At 33.9% G+C, this 24,022-nt stretch overlaps 1 protein-coding gene across 5 annotated transcripts in view; it reads right to left on the bottom strand.

Annotated features, from left to right (window-relative positions):
- Positions 1–23,577, bottom strand: part of LOC106157571 (uncharacterized) — a 112,566-nt gene extending 88,989 nt beyond the window's left edge. For 2 of the 5 annotated variants that reach the window (XM_087003715.1, XM_087003718.1), the window contains exons 1-24: positions 23,327–23,575; positions 13,387–13,507; positions 10,308–10,388; positions 9,834–10,021; positions 9,420–9,488; positions 8,970–9,074; positions 8,557–8,664; positions 8,034–8,153; positions 7,320–7,478; positions 6,728–6,821; positions 6,353–6,465; positions 5,872–6,075; positions 5,398–5,529; positions 4,961–5,116; positions 4,527–4,729; positions 3,993–4,125; positions 3,644–3,726; positions 3,298–3,397; positions 2,796–2,927; positions 2,432–2,490; positions 1,708–1,954; positions 1,233–1,436; positions 763–876; positions 212–349 (exon numbers count right to left, since the gene is read on the bottom strand). In XM_087003715.1, coding sequence (XP_086859841.1) covers positions 212–349; positions 763–876; positions 1,233–1,436; positions 1,708–1,954; positions 2,432–2,490; positions 2,796–2,927; positions 3,298–3,397; positions 3,644–3,726; positions 3,993–4,125; positions 4,527–4,729; positions 4,961–5,116; positions 5,398–5,529; positions 5,872–6,075; positions 6,353–6,465; positions 6,728–6,821; positions 7,320–7,478; positions 8,034–8,153; positions 8,557–8,664; positions 8,970–9,074; positions 9,420–9,488; positions 9,834–10,021; positions 10,308–10,388; positions 13,387–13,486 — 3,042 coding nt within the window. In that variant the 5' untranslated portion in view covers positions 13,487–13,507; positions 23,327–23,575. Of the gene's footprint in view, positions 1–211; positions 350–762; positions 877–1,232; positions 1,437–1,707; positions 1,955–2,431; positions 2,491–2,795; positions 2,928–3,297; positions 3,398–3,643; positions 3,727–3,992; positions 4,126–4,526; positions 4,730–4,960; positions 5,117–5,397; positions 5,530–5,871; positions 6,076–6,352; positions 6,466–6,727; positions 6,822–7,319; positions 7,479–8,033; positions 8,154–8,556; positions 8,665–8,969; positions 9,075–9,419; positions 9,489–9,833; positions 10,022–10,307; positions 10,389–13,386; positions 13,508–20,585; positions 20,760–23,326 lie in introns of those variants that run through there. The other 3 variants (XM_087003717.1, XM_087003719.1, XM_087003716.1) reach the window with 3 other exon arrangements.
- Between the last annotated feature and the right edge of the window lie 445 nt (positions 23,578–24,022).

The raw sequence follows: 24,022 nt of genomic DNA, 5'->3' as shown, positions 1-24,022 counted from the left end.
ACAATTACTGTGAACTAAATTTAAAATCTGACATAAAATTATCATAAATTTCTGTCATTACAACATGATAAAGGTGCTTTAAAAATAAATATATTTGAATATTCAAGATATTATGAATTCATCCATAGGAGCTTTTTCTGTGAAAAAAGGGACAACTTTGTACTAACAGGCATCTTAAATATACTACCTATCATAATGAAAGAAACATTACCCGGAAATTAGACACAGATCTATCCCTGGCCAGGTTGGTCTTTGTCTTGAGATCTCCACTCTCAGAGTCCATGAAAAACAGTGCTGAGCCACTGCTGGGAGAGACACTAGCAATACGGTAATAAAGACCATATGGACCCTGGAGAAAAGAGCAGAAGAATGGCAAATCTTGCTTTGGCTGCATATAAAACACACTTTAAAACTAAAAGACTTGAACAAATGCTTTCTTTGATTCATTGTTTTATCATAATGGTAGGTTGTGTTAGAGGTATAGTTGAAAAAACAACAATGGAAGTATTAGTGATATCTTCACAAGGTACACTGCTTTTTATGATTTTTTTTATCTATTTAAAGATACATGGCAATGGGCATTGTACCTATTATAAAACTACCTGTACAAAACTAAAATTCAATTCTCCTTGGAATTTCAACACTAAAATTGCTGAAACTAATGAGTTTGCAATATAAAGGTCTAAACCCCCCCTCCCATTGTATGGTAAGATTGTTACGAGTTCTCTGGAAATCTAAGGCCCATGTAATTAGTGTACGTACAGGGTCAGGATCAGAGGCGGATACTCTGAGAATGGAATGTCCCAGGTCCACATTCTCCAACACTTCTGCATTCAAGTTCTGCCCATCAAAGGTAGGGGGGCTGTCGTTCTGATCCTGTGTAGGGAATAAAACAGATGCTTCAGTTAATTATCCATAAGTGAATTTGTCCCACTTCATAAAAACTTGATTATTATCAATAATCATATTTTTGTATGTGCAACTGACAACAATTAAGAATGTTTATTACAGAGGCACTTTTTTCAGAATGAAAAATACCAAAAACAATGCTGTTCTCATTAATTCAATAGCTCTGAATATGAAACAAAAACATTTTCTTTTCCCAGTTTTTGACAGCTTATAACACAGCATCTGAACCATATTCTGGAGCAAATAACACCACACTGTGATTAGCTGTTTGGGAAAATACATGAAACGGTTGGCACATTCAAGAGCCAAAAACACACACTTACCACTACATTCACATTCACAGTGGCCGAGCTGGATGGTCCGCCATTTTCCCCCTGGACAGTGGTCACCACTAGCTGGTACCTAGGGGTTGCCTCATAGTTCAGAACAGCATTGGTGGTAATACGACCAGTGGAGGGGTCAAGGACAAAGCGGTTGGCCTCGTTGCCTCTGACAAACTTGTAGGTAATACCAGATGAGCCAATAGCCTAGAAAAGAGGCAAGAAAAGGTGATTGATACTAATGAGGGATAGGGCTAGTAACAAATCACAATTATTGAAAAGGCAAACTAAGATTGTTTAATTAATTGTACTAAACAATATGAACAGTATATACTTTTAAATTTCCATTTTGCTTGTTCATTCTGTTTAAGTTAAATTTTCACTTAATTCATAAACAAATTCACTCAAATATAATTTCAATCTTTTTCACCAAAATAGAGTTGAATTTCTATTCTTTATTGAGCCATCAAATACTTACAGCCACTGTTGTAACAATAGTTCCTACTGGCTTATTCTCCAACACCTGGACAGAGAGGTTCAATGGTGGCACAAATGTTGGCGTAGAATCCTGCAAATCAATGACGTTCACAGTGACCGGCAGCACACTCTTGCGACTGACCAAACCATGGTCTTCTGCTGTCACAACAAAATTGTGGACATTGGCCATCTCGAAGTCCAAAGGCTGGGAGGTGGAAATGACACCATCTTCAGTGATTGTGAAGTATCTAGAAATAAACCGAAACTTTGTTACAAAAGTAATCTCTGACAACCCCTCTGCAGAAAGCACAGACATCTCATGCTCAGATGAGCTAGAATGACCATCTGTGCGGCTAGGATAATCTATGATTCCATATAAATTTTACTGTTGAATATATTAAACAATCTAAAAAATACATTGATAAACTGGTAAAAAATTTAAACATTTTTCTAGACAAATATTATCGTTTTACTTATTTTTGGCCAATGAAGTGAATTTAACCACATTTCAAAAGCATTTTAAGTTAGGTATAAGTTAAAGGCAGAATGAATCAGTATTTGATATAAAATTACAGGAAAGGCCATACATCATTCTAAGAATAATAAGACTGCTTAATTCTACCAACTGACAACCCACAAAACACTGCAACAAAATGACAGCATATTGACCAACAATTATCACTTAATTTATTTCTTATATTTTCATTGTTATTATTATAACTCACGGATTTGCTGGAATCCTGTAGGTCACTCTTCCATTCTCTCCTGCATCTTCATCATTTGCCTAAAGACAAAATTGATGAAAAATTAAAGTCTTTTACATTTTTTCCTAAAGGCAAAACAAAAACTATATATGCCTTTAATCTGCACCAATTATATTCATACTCACAACAAATTAAAATCCAAAAGCTTAATAGAAAGCTTTCAGCCATGTATCAAGACCTTGTTCACTTTGTAAACTAAATAATATGTATAAACTGTGTGTTAGTGTTGATTTATACACAATCACATACCGATTTCTGATGACACATAATGAAGAAATATTAGTGTAAACCCCTTTTTTCTAATCAGAAACAATAAATACATTACCCGTATAGTTCCAACCCTGACAGGTGGCGGCTGCCCCTCCCTCACACTGAATACCCTAGGAGAGACCCCCAGGAAAACTGGATTGTTGTCATTAATATCTGTGACATTTATGTTCAGAGTTGTGGTAGCAATCTGAAGGAAAAAAATAGATTACCTAAATATCTTATACAGTTTTCACAAAAATAAAATTATAAAAAATATATATATATAACCTGAATAAATACTTTTTTCTCTAACTGATTTAAAGCAAAATCTATAGATGAAAGGTACATTTTTCTGTGAACATAACACAAAGAAGAAATCAATGGAACTTGTCCAAAACACTCTTATTTTGAAAGTATTGTAATCAAATGCATGTCAGTAACTGCAGCATCTGCATAGGAAACAGTATAGGTAATAGTTCTCCCCTAGTTGATTAAAATCATTTTCAATACTTATAAATTCAAAATTCCCACTGCATTAACTGTTTTAAAAACAAAATCTGAAATGGCAAATCACTCACATTTCCACTATTATCTTCTGCCTTCAGGACCAAAGTGTATCTTGAAACTGTTTCTCTATCAAGTGGCTGGCTGTTTCGAACTATACCCCCCAGATATGCACTGAAACGAAGAACAGAACTAATATCATTTATATCTGACAACCATCACACTTCAGAATCATTAAAGGCCTCTATTAACGCTATGTTATCAGTTATGATTCTTATGCATTTCAGTTTTAATCATGTATTCAGGCAAAAATGTCTTAATTGACCTATCAATTGAAGATTTCTTCTGCTACTCTATATGTCACCAGATATTCTGTTTAACATATCATGATGTAATAGGTAGAACTTTTTAGATACGTACTTGGAAGCATCAATTGTAAACATGTTGCCTGTGTTTCCACTCAAGATGGAGAACCTTAGCCTATCGTTATTTGGGTGTGATGCCTAACAATAGAAGAGGAAAATATTAAAACACATATTCTGGTAATGAAATGCACTAAGTGTATTGTATAAAGTGTTTTAACAAAATAATCTTACACTTGTCAAGTGCACTCTCAAAAATGTTGATGTTGAATATTTCAAGCCATGATATTATTTGCTCCATTCCCCTATTTTCTATTATGGCTTCATTGTGCTAGTTGTGACAATTCTACAATGTGTTTGGATGTACTTCAACTCTGTTGTGTTCAGTGTAACACAGCCATACTTACAGGGGCTTGGAAAATGTTGGAATTAACCAGCACACCCTCACTGACTGCAATGTTGTACTCTGAGCTGGAGAAAGATGGCCGCCCATCACTTCTGGTGTCATTTACAAACACCATCACAATAGCATTGGCAGTACTGGAATAAAGAAAAAAATTGTCAACCACTTACTGTGCAATTCAATGCCAATTCCATTTCTTTTTATTGTGCTACTTTGTGCTCATAATATCAAAAACAGAATTAAGATTGGACAACCAACAAAAATGACACTGGTTTAGATGGCTTGGTTTTTAGATGGTGGAATCCATCTTACAAAATGGATCATCCTTCACTTCTGACATCAGATGCAGTCTCCAAAAATCGATTCCTGAATCAAACCATTCATTTAACAGTACACAATTGTTTTTCTTTGAAAAGACCTAAAAGCCTGTCCACACATTTCCGTATAGTTGCATTAAACAATAATTTAGTGTTAATTACTGTGAAAATATGCCTTAATCTCTTTCTGTGTTGTATCATTCTGTTAACAATAAACTCACTTTCTGTCTGCTGGGTTTGGGGCATTATCAGAGGCCTGTACTGTGAGTACATATGGTGCCAGGCTTGGGGACAGCTCTGCCTGGGTATTGATGTGACCAGTGTTGGGGTTGATACGGAAGGAAGACTGGAACCCATTGTCCTCGGACAATATGGAGTATGTCACACGCCCACTTTCACCGCTATCGCCATCAGTTGCAACAACCTACAGGTACAATGTATTACTGGTATTATAAGCAAGAATATCATAAAAGGGTCATTCCACCAAATTTTTAGCATGACTTTTGCCCCTTTTATTACCAACCAAAAGTATCAAGGTGTATCTACCTGGTACATGCTAAGACACAGCTCTTCAGTATAGTAACCTAACTAATTGTTTAATTTTCAAAAAAATCATCCCAAATGCAATCAATAAAAAAACATAATATATCTCTACCTGGACCACAGGAACAGAAACAGGTGTCTTCTGTACAGTAGCACGGTAGATGTTACTCTCAAATAAAGGGCTGTTGTCGTTGGCATCTCTGATATTTACAGTCACTGGCACTGTGCTTGATCTTTGCTCTGCTGTATCTGCCTCTGTTACAGTTACCTGGTATGTAATCATAATGACATGTTAAGAACTGTATATCTTCATATTTCATTCAAACTACTGAGAGACCAGAAATTCTGTTATTAAGTCTAGCTCTTTGTGCATGACTGTAACTCGCAGACATTAGCAGTTAAAAACATCAAAACTTCTGGCCTTTTTAAATGAATTACCCAAATCACAAGGCAAAATGTATCAAATCATAATGCACGTGGTTGCTGCAAAGTTTTTCAAAGTAAAGATAAGATTACTCGAATGTTCAGACCTTAGAACCAAGCACTTACAGTAAATGTGACCTGTTGTTGCTCTTCATAGTCCAGTGCTCCAGCCACTGTTACAACCCCCTGATCATTGACTGTGAATGCTCCAGTGCCAGACACTGTATAAATGTAGTTCTGAGGGGGGTCACCAGGAGCCTGTAAAAAACAAAGAACATTGGGAACTGTAGAAAATTAAGAATACATATTGTGATGAAGAGGAGAGGTAAGGCACTAGGTTTTTAGAGAAAAGCAAAAAAAATGTGTAAACAGTGGTAAACAGTATTATACAGTCAATGTTGTCACAGAGCAAAAAAAATAAAAATTTAAGTACAATATGACAAACATATTCAAGTAATTTAGTGACTCATATCAATATCAAAACAGCAAATATTCACACAGTATAGAAAATAAATTTAATGCATGTGCATCTAAGCAACAAATTTGTCTGTTTGTTACCACTAAACATTTATTCCATATATATATGTGGCCTGGACTTACCAAATCCAGATCAGTGACCACCAGCTGCAGATCCCGTGTACCCGCAGAGTTCTTAACTCTTGTTCCCACGGGCGCCACTTCACTGACATACCCTATGAATGAGCCATAGGAACTGGATATACTTGGTGGGTTGACGTTCACTGTACCAACAGATATTGTCAGAGTGGCTGTCTCATAGCGCTTGTTCAGTGAGTCTTCCTCAGCCTAAGAAAGGATGCAGTACATGTTATAATATGAGGCAGATTAAAATTTAAGTCATAATAATGGTAATGATCATAAATAAGAACTGATATTAACATTTATGTTTGATACATGATATAACAGCAAAAGAAGCAAAAATGTTTTAGTGGAATATAAGACATGTATAAGATGCTTTTTCTGCTTATGTAATATATTGGGTAAGAAATAAATAGAAGCTTGTGTATAGAAGGCTGGTGCATTTACCTAACATATTCGTAAGACATCATAAGCAATTAATTACCTTGACAGTAATCTCAAACTCTTTGACAAAGAAGTGACTGACAGGCAGCAACTGGCGAACTGACCCAGTATTTTGGTCAATTTGAAAGTAAGAGCTGTAGTTACTAGGTGTGCCTGAAAAAAAAAAACAAGATAACTTTTTATCAAATATCTTAAGTATTCATCAGGTAATTCTTCTACAGACAAAGAGTTATACTGAAACAATAGTTTATACAGTATTTATATCTTAATACATTTACATAGGTACATTGGTAGTAACATTCTTATGAAAACATAACTAGTTAACCTATGCAAGAAGGAGAAATATCTAAGATATTATTTTCAATGCATTCATAATTATTACCATTAAATACACTGGAATTGTTGTCAGACTTACCATCCACAAAGGAGTATTTAATAGAATTATCAATCATTTTGTCTCTGTCTACAGCTACTATAGGTTCTGGTTCAATGTTCAAAACACCAGGAGTCTGAAAGAGAAAGTTCAATCATTTTGTCATATTGTGGTAGATGAGACTGCTGAATGTGTTGATGTGTTAGGCAAATTGGCAGACAGCGGGTGTCACTGTGTCTGGGAGAATGTTAACAAAATATTGGCAATTACATCACATACTGATTTAAGCTACAAAAAGTTTAAAAATAACTTAAAACAAACTCCTATCTCTGTTAAGTGTTTTTGAAATCAGAGAAAGGGTAAATGAGAAACAGCAGTTACCAAAATGCAACATATATCTCTTCGTATACTGAAAACTTTGTAGGTTACTTATAAAGCCGTCCGATATTATCTTGTAGAAAGAAAACTGACTGCTTAATAAAAATTCCAATCTACCTCACTCAATTAATAATAAACAGCTACCAAATTTGCTCAATTCAGTATTTTCAGACAAAGTATCACAACTTATTTTTGAAAAGGGAAGGATACTTTTCTCTACAACTAAGGACTTAAAGAAGCAGATTTGAATAATTACCACCCGGTTGTTGAGAACTCTGGCAGTATACTGTGGATTGATACACAGGTCTTCGTATGCCACACAACCAGCATAGGTAAACACAGGCGGCAGGTCATCGCCATCTAGTATGGTGATATTCAGGGTAGCATATGCCACTCGGGATGGCTGCCCTTTGTCCTAAAAGAAATGTGGCATATTAATAATATGTAATGATCAAAAGGCATGGCTGTAAGTCAAGGGAAGTAAAATATATGAGAATTGCTTTTAGTTTTAGTGAAGTGTAAGAGAAATGTGACAATGGAAATGAGCATTACAGTTTTGTTTCAAATGAACACAATAAAAATTCTCTAAATTTGACAACTACAAAGCACTAAGCAAATGAAAAACATTCAACATATTACTGTGGGAGCGCGAGTCTAGTGAAAAAATTTCTAAAAAAAATAACAAAAGACTCAGAAAAAAATGTGTAATGAACTTAAAAATAATAAATAACAAGAAAACTTACCAATACCGGTTGCTTTAAAAATAACAGATAGCAATGTATACAAGCAAACCATAAAAAACAGGAATATATCCTTTTTTTTAACAATATAACAGATTTCTACATCCTTGATCCATCTCATTTCAGATCCTATGGACAAATTCTTCAAAACATGCCTCTTCGAATCCTAACCATGTCAAGAATCCATTCAATCTACTTAGAATTGTAATCTGCACAATGAATAATCTTACCCTGGCAGAAATCCTGACCAGATAGTATGGACTGACCATGCTCTCATAGTCCAGAGGCTCTCTGACCCTGACCTGCCCTTGACGAGGCAGAGTGATGATGAAGTAATTGAAACCATCATTCTGGAAAACAGCACAAAAAGTTAAGTAAGTACTGACTTTGGACCATGGAATATTAACAAATATCCATCCCACCAGTGCCATGTAAAGCACTGACCGCAAATCACTTTTTAAATGAAATTAGTAGGATTTCATGTACATTGTATTACAAAAAAACACTGTCTACCTTTGAAACTTTTTACTTCTTAAATCTATCCTTGTTATGTATCAGATGCTATTTGGGTGGTATGAGAGTCAAAGGGACTGTTCTTTTAGTCGTGAAAATTTGACTAAAAATTTTATATTCTCCTAGGTTCTAACCGAATTCTCAGGTTGAGTCAACAAAGATGAACTTTATTCCCCTTTTGGAACTACTGGCTACAGGCCTGCTATTAACTACGAGAAGTATCAATAACCAAACACTTACAGGTCCACCATCTCCCTGTTCCACTTTAAAATCCACTTCCTTGTTGTCTAAAGCATCTCTATCTGTGGCAGAGATTTTGTTGTAGATTTCTGAGCCAACAGGAGACAACTGAAACAGACAGCAGTAAATTATTCACTTTGCTCTAATGGGCCCTATAAACATAAAGGTGACACTTATTTCATGTATTGTTATATGAGCCCTTTATCTTTTTCAATAGCAGATTTTCTAGCTAACTCCCAACCATATCAAATATAACATTACTACAATTTTCAATTTTCAAATGCTGAAGATAATATGCTTTGGCTTATGAAAACAAAAAGCACAATTTCTTGTCAATTCATCCCTGATACAAGTTAACAATTAGTCAAATCCTCAGGGTATCTTGAGCTCTGTAATTTGAATGCAGTACTCACTTCACTAATAGATACTTTATATCCCCCAAATGGTATCTTAAACTCTGGTGCATTGTCATTTTTATCTAAAATAGTCATGTGTGTTACATAGATTGTGGCTTCTCCCTGAAATTGAAAAAACTTTAGGTAAAAGTTTGGAATAAGATACAAGGACTTAAGAAATTATGTCAGATAAAAAATAATAACCAATGTTTCTCAAACTCTTCAAAATTTAGAAGATTATACAAATTTATTAAAATCAATATCTAATCAAAAACTAGTATCTTATAACTCAAAAAATAATCTTAAACAAATCTTAAGGAATTAATATTTGCTTTAATATGAATTGAATTTAATATAAACACTGCTTAACTTGCATTTTTGCCCGACTTAAAAAAGTTATTTTAAGTCTGCTGCATTTACTTGTTACTTTGTCTCATAAGCCAAAAATCACAAACCATTTCATCTTACCTGTGTGGGGGTACACTTAATGTGGAATTCTATTAAATCTACATCATCTTTGGTGTCTGCACTACTACCCTGAAAAATGTACCAAAATTCCATTAGCTCAACAAACTATATTAATTTTCAAATTGATAAAAAAAAAACAGAAAACTGATGTGGCAACATGAATGAAAATTGCCAATAACACATTAAGAAAAAGATGAAAGTTCATCAATTAAGTGACAGGATATTGGCATAAAGCAAAAGCAAAAAAAAAAAAATAACAATAATAATAAATGAAATAAATAATGAATGACACAGAGAACAGGAATATGTTAGGTGTGCCAGTGTTTCAAAGAATGTATTGGATGTACCAGCCATACATACATGTGGAATAGTGTGTTAGCTGAGTAAGTGTTTTCACTGGTCATTTTTTCTTACATCTCTATCTATAGGTCTTTTTAGCCTAATTCTGTTCTGTCCTCCAGCATACTCCACAGTGAAGTAATCGTTGACATCATTTACATGCTTCGTTTTGGCAGAATTTTCCAGAACGAGCTGCATATTTTGTCCATGAGCCCCATATAGCTGGATTTCATCATAGTAGTCTGAACTAAATACATTCAGCTCTGAAGGCAAATATAGAGAGAGAGCATAGGATTACAATCCAATCAATCCCCTTTTCGAGAAATCAAATGTACAAAACCACAGCATTACTGATCCTCTTTTTCAAGTAAATAATTATACACAGTTTTGAAAATATCAATAATGGACAAAAGTAATATCTTCCCTTTAATTTGGCTAAAAAATCTAACAGTAAAATCTTTGCTTTCCTGGACAAAAACACAAAAAAATCCTTTAAAGAAGTTCACATATATCTCAACATTCATGCCTTTCTATCCCCAGCCCACTTACCATCAGCTGTGGCTTCATATACTTGAACTCTTAGCACCAGGTTTTCACCCTGGCCTGCCGCACTACCTTTGGCTGTGCATGCTGAAAACAAAGACAACTTCAAATAAGCATTCAACAAAGAATATACAGGCAGGATCAGGGGTTCACAAGAACCACTCATATGTCTAGAAAAGATGTTCTGGATCAAAATTTGATCTAGGTTCTATTTCATTTCTCAAATTTGGTTAAATAAAGAGGTGAAAGGATCAATTTTTTCAGAAAACCCCTCCTTTTCAAATTGCTTCCATAGCACTTCCCTAATATCTTCTGAAATTATGACCCTTCTGCATTTACATAAGCATGTTCATTTTTCCTGTAAAAAAAGTTAACTATGGATACTCTATTTGTTTAAATCCACATTCAAAACAGGTCAATTAATGCAACTTCACATATATACAATAACAAAAGGGTACAACTATTGGCATAACAATTTTAGGTCGAAATTTAAAAATAAACTGTTTAAAAAAATATAGAAAATGCATTTTTGTCACATATATCACAGGTGACTTCCCTTCCTTTTCACAGTAGCTATTTTTATCCAATAACAACTGATACCTGTCATATTTGTTTCATGTTTATATATATAGCTTTAACCCCCAATATGTTTCACCATCAATTCATATTAGACTGGGTCAGCTGAGACAGACAAGTAATGCACCACATTATTTACGCCCCACTGATTTCATGCACGATGGGCTTTCTTATGCCATGTTGCAGTAACATGTGTTATATACCGAAATATTTAACACAAAATATACACTTTCGGGTTAATGAAATTGTGTAGGCTAATCTCTGATACTGGCATTTACTTCTGCTTACCAAAAAACATCAGAAGTTAATGTAATATATTTTTTTTGAAATTTAAATGCAATTAAAGGTAGTTTTTTTTATTTTTATTTTGATGAAGACTTCTCTTTCTTTTTTATATTAAATGAAACTTAAATAGAGCCATTGCAATGCAACAAAATTTGAACTAAAAACTTAAGTTGATATCAGTGCAATTTTTCATATCTTATATCAATTTTGAAATAAATTTTAGCCAATAACTGCATTCTTTGTCAATTAGTCATGCAACAAATGGGTTTGCTGCCCTAGCTATAAACACCTTTTTATAAAAGGAGTGCAAGCCTCTGCAGTCATTAACATAAGTATATTTGCTATCATTTCAACAAAGGGGTGTAAAATATTCCACAGATGTGGTTAATTTTACTTCATTTAAGACATCAACATTAGTCATTACCTGTTGCTACCTGTCTTTGAAGTCTTGAAGAGTATTTTTTTCCACTTTAAAAGGGGGTATGAATTTTAGTTGTGTTAAATATTCAAAATATGACACAGATGAGGGGCCATTTAATGATGTTTTGCAAACTTGTTCACAGAGTATGGAGCAATTAGGACTGGGTTATTTTGGAAGCTTATGATGGCCCAAGCAATAAACATGAAATATAAAATATATTTAAAGTGATTTTCTTATTTATTAATAAGTGAGCTAATGTTAGAAGAACTTAATGACCTGCCTAACTCTGTTCTTTAGAGAAAATGACATCCAATAATGCCAATCACATGTGGTAAAAAACAGTATTCACAACAGACATTTATGTTTCATATATATAGGAAATTTAGGCGTGAACAAGTTAATCAATTCTATCAATAGTTCCTCCGGAATTATTTAATACATTACATCAGATCTTACATCATAACTTGCAAAAACAAAAACCCATCTAAATTTAAATGATTTTTCCTCTTTTTTATGCAAATATTCTTTTGCAATAAAGATACCTGTAAGTATGATTTTGAAAGTCTTTTGAATGCCATAAAATTTTGCCTCCCCCCCCCTCCAAATTAAGTATTAAATGCTTTTCAAATATGAAATACTATCATGTCCTCTCCCTAAAAAATTATGTGCTGAGAATAATTTCCTGTTGAAATAATAACTAGAAAACACCCCTCTCCTGGCTCTCTAACCATTTGTCTACCTGAGGTTGATAAAAAAAGAATTTAAATGCAGAGCATGATTGTCTTGTCTATATCTATAGTATATCAAGGTAAGTGCATGATGCTCTTTCAAAGATGAATTCAAAGCAAATAGGTCAAAGTATTCAAGATTTGCAAACAGAACTAGCTTTTTGCTTTCTGTTTATTTGTATAGTACAAGTAGCTCCTGTTGCATAAAAAACTGTTAGAAGACTTTTAATATCTAAATGAGCTAAAATTGAGGCTGTGTGGGGTCAAGTCTAACTTGAATGATTTGGCCTTTAAACAAATACAATATGATAAAGCAATAATTGTGGTGTCTATAGAAGCTCAAGCTTGCTCTGCTGTCTATTTGCTGATGGTCTTACAGGTTGGCTATAAAGACCTACACACTTTCGCAAATACATACTTAAAACAAAACCTAAAAAGTGGAAATACATGTATTAAACCCTCCAATACCTTCACTTGTTACATAACTGCAGAAAACAAATGACCTGAGTTGCATGTCTCAGCATCTGCTTAATTCTGTGTATGTCCAGTATCCAGGATTGGTTAGAGCTTGGTGAAAATATCTATAGCATTCAAATGCCAAAACATTTTTACATTTCTACATAATCCCCACTGAATACATTGTACTATAGGATATATATATTTGCAAAAACTAATGCCTGAGTGGACTGTGAAAATCATTACAGGCAGTCTCATCAGCACCAATGTGAGAGTAAAAAAGCAATAACTTAATTGTTCTTCAATACAAACAGTTATTGTTATTTTTAAAGACAATCCTTTTGCCAGGATGTCTTTCTTTCCAATAAGGAATGATAAATCACAAATAATCCATATGGTCTAATAACATCATATAAGAGACCATATTAGCCCAAAGATCATATTCAGATATAAATCCACAGCAGCAGGTATAACTTAGAAATTTAAATCACTTCCACTAGCTGTAACAGTAGTCTTAATAATCATAAAATCACTTTCTGCTTTGGATCAATAAAAAAAGAAACTCAATGCACCAAGAAACATTGGCAACAAACAATAGTCTATTATTTTATCTACTTACGAGTTATTTGTGCTAAGATATGGTTTGGTAATTGTATCAGCAGAAGAAGCAGCGTCCATTTTGTTGCTGTCTGTATGTTGGGCATCTTCACCGACCCCATCAACGCTCGGTGCTTCTTGGCCTAGAATAAAGAAATAAACATCTTAGAAATAACGTTTAAAAAGTCTATCACAGATGATGGACATTGTAATTGTCTACCCTTAGAACAAGTACTTTAATCATATTTAGTGTATAAGCATGCAAGACTACTAGATATTAAACAATCCTCTGTAATTTTGCAAACCTTGGTAGAAAAATTCTGAAATTAATTACAAAAAGAATAACTTCTCTTAAATGCCTTGATGAAAATAATATCTTAATTTGTTAATTACCTGCAAAATACATCAGTATCATACTTTAGCACCCATAATGGTGTATGTACATAGTTAAATAGCCGTGAAAATTCAAACCGCATAGCATAATACACTCTCTTGTACATGTGAAGTCACGTAATATAACTACATTTGTCCTTGAATTGTCACCAATGAAACAACATGAATACCATGGCAGCACCAGTTAGATGGGGAGTTATGCCACAAGACCAAATAATAATACTTTTAAGTGTATCAGAATGTTTTGAGTATATAAACAAATGGGCATCATTCTTGTCATTATATCAGACCATTCATTCCTTTGCCGATTCCATAGTATAACTGACAACAGGCATCCAAATCAGCACCAAATTTAATCCACTGCCCCATGAAATGTAATCCACATGTCTTAAAACATCCAGTTCTGTATTAATATTAACTGTAGAATTACATGACTCAAAGTAGGCACCAAAAAACCTCCTCTTCCTCTGTATCAAGCCAACATGAGGAATGTTGTTATACATGTATATCTTTCTGGAAGCATGTTGGCCGAAGTGCGTTAATCATCGCAAAAATCTTGCCTCAGTCCCATAACCACCCCACCACAGACTAGTTATCTGGATAAAACTGTCCCTTGAGTCAAATTCCAAATTGATTAAAAAGGCAAGTTATATATCGTGACTGTTTATAGCAGTGGATATATCAATGGGGCATGTACAGTAGTACTGAAACTATATGGGTGGTTGTAACTTCAAGCCCATTCCTTCAGAAAATCTGATGGCCTCCTTGCATGTTTTCTCCCAGCCATCTAATCTCCTGGGGATGTATTTGTAATCAGAGTGGCAGTTACATTATACATTGTATGGCCAAGAAATTATCAATCAGGACCCAACCCTGGATGTGTAGTAAAAGTGATGGTCCAAGTAAGACCTTTCTGGTAAAAGTTGGACACACCCTTATCCCTGAGATCATTTAAGTGAATCTACTACCTTTCCATCAATACAGACATGTAGAAATGTTTATAATAACACTGTTGTCGCTGATAAATGCTGGCTAAATAATCAATTAATGTAAACTTTTTCACGTAAGTGGTTGCAAGTCTAATTAGTCCAAACAAATTGGCTTTAGTACAGTAACTTTTATAAGCCCCCATGTACATTTTATAGGGTATTCGGTTACAGTAATGAAAGTCAACCATGGTTGCTGTCAAGCTTAAGTCCCTTAAAAAACTGCAACTGCTGCTACTGCTGTTGATTTTGGTACATACTGTATTGTAAAACAGTTGACGTCTATGAATGCTTTTTACATAACTGTTGAATGGCTAACTTACCTTGCAACTAGCTTAGGTGGTACCAGTACACTTAAGTCAGCATATAATATTGTATTCTGTATCATTTCAGTAACACATTGAGATTTTTATATAACAATGAAACTTTGAACTTTTTTAATTACGTTTTTTTTGTTTTGGTGAAATCTTAACAATTACTCTGAAGAACTAGAGAGATATGTACAATCAAGCAAGAAAAATCAAAGTCTAAAAGCTTTAGAAATATTTTCCCCAAAATGCTCCCAAACAATATAAAAAATCAAACTTTATGATAACATTCCAATTTTGATTACTAATGACAAAGCACTTAATTTATCAAATCATAAGATATGGAAATGAAAATAGATTTTTCCTCAGTGATCTTTCTATTAATTTAAATGATCATCAAACAATGACAAAAACGTCCAACTATTTTTTTCAACTTGGGACAGGTACAATATTGTATGTTTCACCTTAAAGCAAATAAAACAGGTTCACTGTGACTCATTCTTTCAAGTCCCATTAAAATAAATATCACTACAGCAGCACATCCCCATTAGATGTCTGATAAATGACTTTGGGGACATGTCTGGCCTGCTAACTGGTGTGTAATGGACTGAATGAGCACAGTTCTTCTCTCTCTTGTCTGCCATAAGTCTCAAGTCAAGAAAAGGTGGCTTTGTTTCCTCATTTGACCTAAGACCAACCAAACTCCTCGTAATTGAAAGCACTTTTGTTGGTGTTATGGCATCTTGTGAAAAAAAAAATGCCTGGTAAAGAGTTACTTTCCATTTGTTTTTGGTTGAATGGTCCTCAGATTACAAATAAGATGTATATACCTTGCAAATTTAAGGCCTATCTTTTTCTGCAAATATTGTTTTTTTTCTGATCCATCATTTTGCTATTTTGTTGAACAATGTAATAAATGTATTACTACAATTTTTTCCTGTGCTAAAATAAATTAGCACACTTTTTCCAAAAATGCTGCTTTCAATCTTGAATTTCTTTGCAGTAACTTTCACATATCCTGGCTCAAGAGAAAAAATGTCCACTTGTTGCTCTTCCAGTAAAAATCCAATTATTCCAAATAATGATAAAAAAAATAAAAAAAAAACATTTCCATTAATATACAAATGAAAACAATTACCTGCTCCCTAAAGTATAACCCATCCTTTTTCTTCCATTAGCACACTAAAGTACACAACAGTTAGGAAAGCATACATAGCATTTTTCTCTCTGTGTCCCACGATGAAATATAAGCATGTCCAGACTGTTTTCCTTTTATGCAGTAGACATACTAGTATTTATCCAGATGCCCCATCTTTCACACTGTGGTACCATGTTTCTTCTCCATTCTCCATACCACCATACTTGTTAAGAGCTTTACCTAACACAAAACACCCCACTTCTTCAACTTCAGTGGTACTGTAATATAACACAACACCTAAACCAAAGCCGTCTTTACAGATAAATTTCTCTACAGAGCTATACAGTTCCTTAAGCAAGTTACCCAGCAAAAACAGTTCCGCCACATAAAGTGCAACAGGCCCGTGGCATCAATAACTGTTACTTTACTATATTCTACTACAAAACCTTTAGGCGATCATCTTATTCTGTTACATGCCTATTAAACTGTCAGATACAAACATAATTAGAGACTGATATTCCCCATAGGCTTTACAGTCTGGATATATTACCTGTTGATTTTCTCTTGCAGCATAACAGTGGCATTAATTCTAGCTATAACTCATCTATTTGGCAAAAAATGACACATATTGTTAAGAATTTAGGTGTGACTTAATTTAGGACTAAAAGGGATTTTTGATTGTTTGTTTGTGGCCAAATTAAGATAATTAAAAACAATTGACTTTGTAAATGCAGTGCTGGGAAGTAGTTACATTTCATTTACATGTAAATGATTTTTGAACATCTTTTTGGTCTAAAAAGCTAATATTTTGAAGAACATTCATATTTTATATTCCATTTCTTTTACCCTGATCTTCACTTTAAATATAGGAGGACAAATCTGTTAAGTTTTCTTTCAACAATTTTCATCTCAGAGTAACTAAGTTTTCATTAAAGCCAAGCATCTGCAATAAAGCTAAAACCATAGACACTTTAAGTTGGTGCTTTCAGTTTATCAACACTGTCTGTCTCGTGCAAATAAAGTTGGTACTTTCAAAATATCTTCAAACCAACTTCCCTTTACCCTGTCACAATCCAACACATTATCAACTCAAACACACTATCACACCTACCACACTGAAACCTACCTCCCTTGGTCACTGCTGACCACCTGTGTGCTAGCAATACAGAAGTACTTCATGTTTTATACACTTGCCCAATGAGATGAGGTAATGCAGGAATGCTGATACCCAAAATTTAAAGGTTCAAGCCTCAACATAAACTTGTATTTAAGGTGCCTGTGCAAACATGCAAACACAGGTAGTCAACTCTTTGTGGCCTTTTAGATATGTACCATTGTAAAATAAAATAAATAAATAAAAAATAAACAGAACGTAAAAAATCAAACTTTGAGGAGAAAAAAATACATCAACCTGTTTGAGATTATCTTAAAACCTTGCTGACTCAGGTCCAAAACTCTACAACTGTCTGAATATTTCTACCAGCCTATGACACTCTGTCATATAAAATATGCCTTTTCGACAGATTACACAGCAATCAATCCAAGTGCACACTGCTTAGTGTTAATTAAAAGAAGCATTTAGGAGTCATTAAGTGGTAATAGCCTGCATTCTATTACATGATTAAATCCGGTACAGTCTGACCATATCACTGTAATTAAGGGTGTTGTATGTATAAGAAAACAAAAGAAACCCTCCATAATTTTGTTAGTCATGCGAGTTGCGACAAGATTGGGAGCAATAAGCCCTTGATAGATCATGATGGCTCCAAGTATGACATCTCTCCTCATTGGTCACCTCAGTCATCGCAGGTTACTAGATTTGTTATATGTCAACGTTGTGTCATTTTATTGGCACTCCTATTGTTTTGGACAGGTGTGTATGTAAAGTTAGCATTCATCAGTCACTTCTATGATAAATATTCTTTACTTGTTAGAGAAATACAATAACAGTCTATTTGGCCGTTAACCGCAATATTCAGTTTTATCATATCTAAACATGCACCATCAATCTGCAGGCATTTAATGTGTAAAAAATTGTAAATTTCCAATCAAATGTTTGATGGCTTCACCATTACAGCTTATGCTCAAGCAGTGATACATACTTGTATTTGACCAATTTTTTCTGGGAAGGATGGGAACTAGTACGTACCAGTCTTGGCTTATGGTAGATACATCTGCACTTGGTGACTGGGGAAGTTATTAATATCTTTTTTTTTTTTGTCAGTGTTATAATCTATTAACCATAGTTCACACTAACAATGAGTTAAAATCTGATGTATCTGAAGAAAAACTGACTAGAATAAAATCCCATATACAGTGCACCAGGTAACCAATCATAATAGGTTTTGCATCCTGATATGTACTGTATATACATATACCAAATATGGCAGAAAGAAACAATCTATAAAGAAGTTGAGGGGCCTCCAAAAAAGGAGTGACATATCTAGTGCAAGAAATGAGCAGGGAGTAGTACTGATAAAATAACCAACATTGGGAAGGTCTTATTATACAATATTTTCATGTACTGACTCATTTTATTCTTAAAACTAAATGCCTAATTCAAGAAACAATGTGCATATCAGGTAAACTAAAAAGTTAATTTTTGTAACTTTAAAAAATAATGGTTATAATACAATGAAATTTTACTCTCTACTGCTTCATGGCATATCAACTTCTGAACATACATTTTGTAGATTTTATAACCTCTCTGCAGTACTCTGTTACAAAAACTACAATCCAAATATGCAAGACCATTTTAAAACTTTACCTGTTATTTCTTTGAAAAGCTAATTAATGCTAGCCTACTTATCCCAGTATATTTTCTAATATAATACATATCTTGACTTCTGCCAGGCATAAATTTTCCCGAGCATATGACCATTCTATTTGCATTTAGTTACACTCAGATCACTATACACTTCAGCATCCTGACATTTCAAATATTTGAATTTTGAAAAACAGAATGTTAAAGACCAGGTCAAGATTCTTTATGAAGTCTTGCATGTATTTGAATGATAGAGGACAGGTCTTGAGATAATTCAAAGTAAACTACCTCTTTTATGTCCCCCAGTATTATGTAAATGCCTTTTTACGAATCCTTAACAACCCTTATTTTGAGCTTTTTTAAATATATGAATATATTTTATACAAGATCTTCAAGCACTTCATAAATAGAGGTATTCAAGATCAATCCGTAAAATGAAATGATATATTCAACAAAAAAAGAAGCTATATTTCATTCCCCATAGACATTATTTCAAAAAGAAAAAAGAAAATAAAAAAATAAAGTTCATCGTTTTAATATTTTCATTTGCATTTTTTACAGACAAATAAAATCCACCAATGTTTGCATTCCTAACTAAAAGTCTTCAACTCACTGCTTTTAATGCAGAGCATCTTTTCTGTCACCTTCAGAGGTATTTTATGTTTGAAACAAATTATATCAAAATCAACCAACCATAATGTTTTATTGGTTGTGTTAAACAGTGCTATGTTTTTTTTTCTCTCTAAATGTTGAAAAAGAATGAACTGATTCCACAAACAATTCACAATTTGAACCAAATGCCAGTGGATAAAACAACAGTGCACATGCACCAAAGTAACTGCTCACAAAGATCTCAGATATAGATACAGATAAAGTTCCTTTCAGATATATGATCAGTTAACAAAGTGTCTAAACCAAAACAAAATGCCCTGAAGAGTGACCATTGGCCATCAGGATATGCTAAGATGACAACTTTAGATAGCCTCTCCTGTTTTATGGTAACCTCTTAGCCCATGGTCAGATTAGATTAAGACAATCAGATTCAGTGGTTAAAGTATATAATTATTTTGATTTTATCTACCTGACCATTAACTCTTAAAAATTACAAGGTGAAAAAAGAACTGAAGTTGAGGTATCAATTAGTAAGTACTACTTTTATGGTAATTTATATATATATATAGGGAGATGTATCAGAGTTCTCCCATCAATAGCATTGCATTCTTAAATGTCCTTAAATTCATAAAAAAAAATTAAAGTCATACATTTTGCAAAGTTTGACCATTTTTTCACCATTCATATCTCAGACACAATATCCATGAATTAGTTTTGAACATGGTTAAAATTCCAGACTATATTTCTATGACTAGATGGAATTAATATCTAACTAAAAAGCATAAAAAACGTATCTTTTTCCTGTAATTTTAACATTAATTTAATTATCAAAGTGAGGAAATCACTTCAATTCTTTCAAATGATAGTTTATCTGATTTTCTTCCCTTAAGCAGTTTCAAACAGACATAGGTGGTAACCAAACTAGAATATTAGAGATACTATATGCCTGAAGACATCAAAGTCATCATCCAAAAATTCTATCAAACCAATCTTTAAAATGGAAGGAATAAATTAACTTACTTGACCCACGTATGTTACGTCCAATTGAAGTTTTTTTAGTCCAATTACGGTATCTTTTTAGATCAGAATAAAAAATCCAATAATAAGTTTGAAAATTTTCTGTTTTTGTTCCCCTCCTTAATCCAAGGGGATGTTCCTGTTGTTCCAGTTACACTTTCACTAATGAATTCAGGAGAGGTGCACACATATCAGCCCGTCACGGAAAACTGGTTTGAAAAAAAGACTTGTAGTGATTTATTCCTCCTGTCACGATTGCCATCCCCCACCCAGAATACAGCGTGTCGTCATTGCGCTTCTTAGCATCACTGAATTAATTACTTGCCACAAGATAGGGAATTATCACAAAGCATTAAAAAAGTATTACAATTTTATATGAGATCAGCATTTTATGTCAGTTTTGGTGCATATGATGTCTCAATTCAGTGAGAGTACAGGTAATGTAGGTGCACTAAGCTGTAGATCATTTCTATAACAAATGACCATGATTTTACAATGTAGTTCTACGCCTTGTCCATTTTTTAAGAAAATGAGTGACTAACCAACCAACTTATACAAGGTATTACAAACCAAAATTATAGCTCTAAATTTTTATGATGGCAGTTTTTTTACTGGTGGCATTGTACCTTCAGAGAGAAATCTCATACAATCAAGTATTTCGTTTATCTGAGGACTTTTTATATGACTGAAAAAATCAAAACATATACGTATACTATGAAAACAATAAAACAAAGTTTCTAAACAAAATTAGTTTTTTTTCTTTTTAAATAATTAAAGGGTTAAAATATTATTCAGCTTAATAATGCATCTTAATCTAGCTCCCAGTACCATGCACCTGACAAAATGAAAAAATGCCATAAAAGACCCATTCTCATTTGCATGCATCTTTTGGGTATCCATTTTAAATCTAAACCTAAACCTATTTCACTGGTCTATCCTTGTAATTGTAATTCTAGTCAGTTTTAACCCAATTCCATAATTTCATATAACATCTTTTGGGGGTTGAGTAAAATTACTTCAGCAGAATGGTAAAAATCAACCCCCTTTTCATGACACATCGTGCACAGCAGGGTTGTCAACCTTGAATTTTTTTTATTCTGGGTAGCTACATTATTTGCAAATGTTGTCATGAAAAGCAGACAAAATGAATGGTAGTCAAAATGTGTAAAAATGGCATCCCTGTTTAAGAAAACGCTGATACATAGGTTAATTGACATTATGAGCATGAGTGGAGCTACATGTAGAGTGGAAAGAACCTTTAAAAATCACCAGTTGGTCAACAGTACCAGTATCAATGTCCATTTGAGGGTGGTCAACTTCATGTGATTTGCTAGTATGGGCCTCAGTTTGTTCTGCTATGGACTTCATAAACACAAATTCAGTTCTAACATGAAAGTGATACCTACAAATAAAATTACTGAAGCAATTTGCAACCCTATTACACAAATATCCCACAATCATATATTTTTGTATCATATTTCTTTTGTCAACGACATGTATTCCACTTTGTCTCACTTACTACATAATTTTTTTTCCATATTACTAGTATATCTGAATGTCTATGCAGTGCATTTCTCATTTCATGTTTGTATTATATTTTGACGTTCTAAAGGTAGATTTAATGTTTTCCAAGTTTTTTTTCACATTTTTTGACAAGAAAAGTATATTTTCCAAAGTTTTCCACAAGACATTTTACAGGTACCTTTAAACCATATAACAACATGACAGCACTGTGGAGGAAAGAAAACATTTCACCAATGAATGCATGATCCAGCAAGTATATCAGATTACTTGATAGGTAGCATTCACTGTGCCTATTTTTGAAAGGATAAAAGATGTATTATAGTCCTCAGTCTCATACTTCTCCTATGTAAGCACTAAAAATGTGTATATTTTAACACGCTGCAACTTGGGGTTTATATGTTTACAAAGTTTTGAAGGCTATGAATCGGGACTTGGGCCAGGTAAAAATAAAGATGTGGGGGGGGGGGGTGTAAACAAGGTGTGGCTAACCTAAATTTGCAAGGGAACTCCCATTACAAAATGTTCATCTTTCTAGATGTAACAAAATACTCAGGGTCACTGCAGTATTGTTAGTCAGTCAAAATTATCATATTGTGTATGATTTGTATATGTAAGGCTTACAGGTAAAACCAAAAGAAGGGTTAAGTCAGTGAATCAATGTTGTGTGTCCAAATGACAAAGTACTCCCTTCATTCTCTTTTGATTTAAACCAACCATTAAAAATGATATTTAGTGGTCAGATCCCATGTCCACTTCCTTGCATGGACAAGCCTATGACCATTACTAATAACAGTTATTACACTGCTCAACACGTGCCATCAAAAAGATCATAAGAAACCAACATATCTAGATGGATGCATGACCGTCTCCATTAGTTTTTGAACACAGAGCAAAAAGATGTATCTATGTAACTGGGTGGAACATCTGATTCATCAGTACACTCAGGGAGGGACCGAGACATTGGGAAATTTATGAGGTGCTGCTTAGACAGTCAACGACTTAATGCCTTTTTTTCTACTGTAAAGCTATGACGGACCTGGAGTCTTGTCTAATGAGTTCACATAAGACAAGCAATAGTCATGACATGCTAGAGAATATAATGTTGACAGCGTCACACAAATTTTAAATCTCAGTTCATGCTTGTGGGCCAACACAGAACTACAGGAAGCACAGGTGAACTTAACAGAATAAAGTGCACACCTTGAGGTGACACTACTTACCTGTCAGTACAGGTCGTGAAGTTTTTTCCCAAACAAAAAAAATCCACCTCTGACGTCCCGTGTGTCACACCTTGGCTGAAGAGAGGGTCAGTTATAACTGGACGGCATGCATTTAAGTCAGGTGTGATAACAGGTGAACATTAAGACACATCTTTACATTAGACATGCTTGGTTGGTAAAAATAGCACCCCAGTCAACTAACATTGGTTCAAGGGATTCAGGTAGAAAAACCGGTTCTTCATGTAAGATATTGAGGCAAGCATTGTGCTACCTGCCCATAGGTAAACAAATAAAACTTCCATTCTTCTCAATAATCCCTGACTGTTGTGGAGATCACAAGGTCAAAGGAATCATAACACAATTTGAAGTATGTTATATAGATTTATTACGATAAAACAAAACGGATTAAATGAAAGTCACACAAGTGCACTACTGCTGGTAAAAGCAGCTGAGGGAACACACACACACACAGGGTCTCTTTAAATGATAGGTGGTAATATAATGAGATCTGAAAGCAGATTAGCAGTATTTCCTACCTGTCTCAGGTGGATGACAATAGGCAGAGCAACTCTCAGCCATTGTTGACAGTTATGTAACAAGTATCCAATTACAACTTCAACTGTACATCAATTTGGTTTGCCCAGCTGAAGAAAAAAAAAACACAAGGCTTTTATGTTGTTTTTTTTTTCTGACAAT

The sequence above is a fragment of the Lingula anatina genome, chromosome 2 (assembly GCF_051362555.1).
Source record: "Lingula anatina isolate TDL-2025a chromosome 2, LinAna3.0, whole genome shotgun sequence".
Classification (NCBI taxonomy): Eukaryota; Metazoa; Brachiopoda; class Lingulata; order Lingulida; family Lingulidae; genus Lingula; species Lingula anatina.
The sequence above is the reverse complement of the archived record's forward strand: the minus strand, read 5'-3'. Positions and strand labels throughout refer to the sequence as shown.